Source organism: Chrysochloris asiatica, unplaced genomic scaffold (assembly GCF_000296735.1).
Source record: "Chrysochloris asiatica unplaced genomic scaffold, ChrAsi1.0 scaffold00207, whole genome shotgun sequence".
NCBI lineage: Eukaryota > Metazoa > Chordata > Mammalia > Afrosoricida > Chrysochloridae > Chrysochloris > Chrysochloris asiatica.
In genome coordinates, this window is record NW_006408725.1 from 2,745,861 (window position 1) to 2,746,947 (window position 1,087).

At 35.9% G+C, this 1,087-nt stretch overlaps 1 protein-coding gene across 1 annotated transcript in view; it reads right to left on the reverse strand.

Moving 5' to 3' along the window:
• The window catches only part of CCDC181 (coiled-coil domain containing 181), a 41,977-nt gene that overhangs the window by 2,529 nt on the left and 38,361 nt on the right, over window positions 1-1,087 (reverse strand). The window contains exon 3 of the mRNA XM_006872653.1: window positions 280-437. Coding sequence (XP_006872715.1) covers window positions 280-437 — 158 coding nt within the window. The remainder of the gene's footprint in view (window positions 1-279; window positions 438-1,087) is intronic.

Consider the following 1,087-nt stretch of genomic DNA (forward strand, 5'->3'; position numbering starts at 1 on the left):
CTTTCTGGTCCAGCAAAGATTTAAAGCTTCAGAAACCCTACACAGGGATACTGTGACTTGGAACCCACTCAACAGCACTTAACAACAACAACAACACATATATACACACACACACACACAAAAAAAACAAACCTATGGATCTAAAGAATAATCTCACATCTAAATACACCTAGATTTAAAATTCTCACTATAAGAGAGAAAATACTTTGGTTTTTAAATAAACTTATTATGATATAACTGTGAGGAGAGGGTAAAAAATCCCTTGCCTTCACAACTTACTGTTTAAAAGCCCTTTCACGGCCTTCTGTTCCTTTAAGGAAAAATAAGCATTCTTCTTGCCTTCTTAGCTCTTCTGTCTTTCTTTCCTTCATCTGCTCTTCATGCTTTTTTTTAAGCCATAACCGAAAAGCTTGATGTGGATCTCCTCTCTTTGCCTGCTGATTAGGAAAACAGGATTTGCTTAGTTTAAATAAACCAAAACTACTTTTTAAGACGCAGATTACTATAACCCTGTAAGGGCATGCAGTTTAAAACTCTTTTTTATATATATATTAATACCGGCCTCATTATCTGTGTAACTAGGACCCTACTGCCATCAAGTTGATCTGACTCATAGCAACCCCACAGTACAGAGTGGAGCTATCCCACAAAGTCTCCAAGGCTGTAAAATCATTACAAAACCAGACTGCCACACAGACCACCCTTCTGACAGAAAATTCTACGTTGAATTCACTGTCAGCTGGTTCCTTTCAAACGTCGTATTGAGATGATCAGTTATAGCATATGAAAAAGCCTAAAGCAGTTGTTTTTCAAACTTCTCAAAGTTAACCTGCTTTCAAATAAAATAATCGTATACACCAATGGAAACAACGTAAAGGATTAACAGACAATCACAAGGAAGGTATGAATTATGAGTGGAGCTGATGCCTTTGCTCCTGAAGGAACTCCATGAAATACAACTTGAAGATCAAGTTCATACATTCTTTTAAATTCTACCTTTGCTTTTAAACTTTAATAGTATCCATCAGAAGTTACTTAACTGCTAATCCTGTCCCAAAACTTACTTTTTTTCCTTTGTTTACAATTT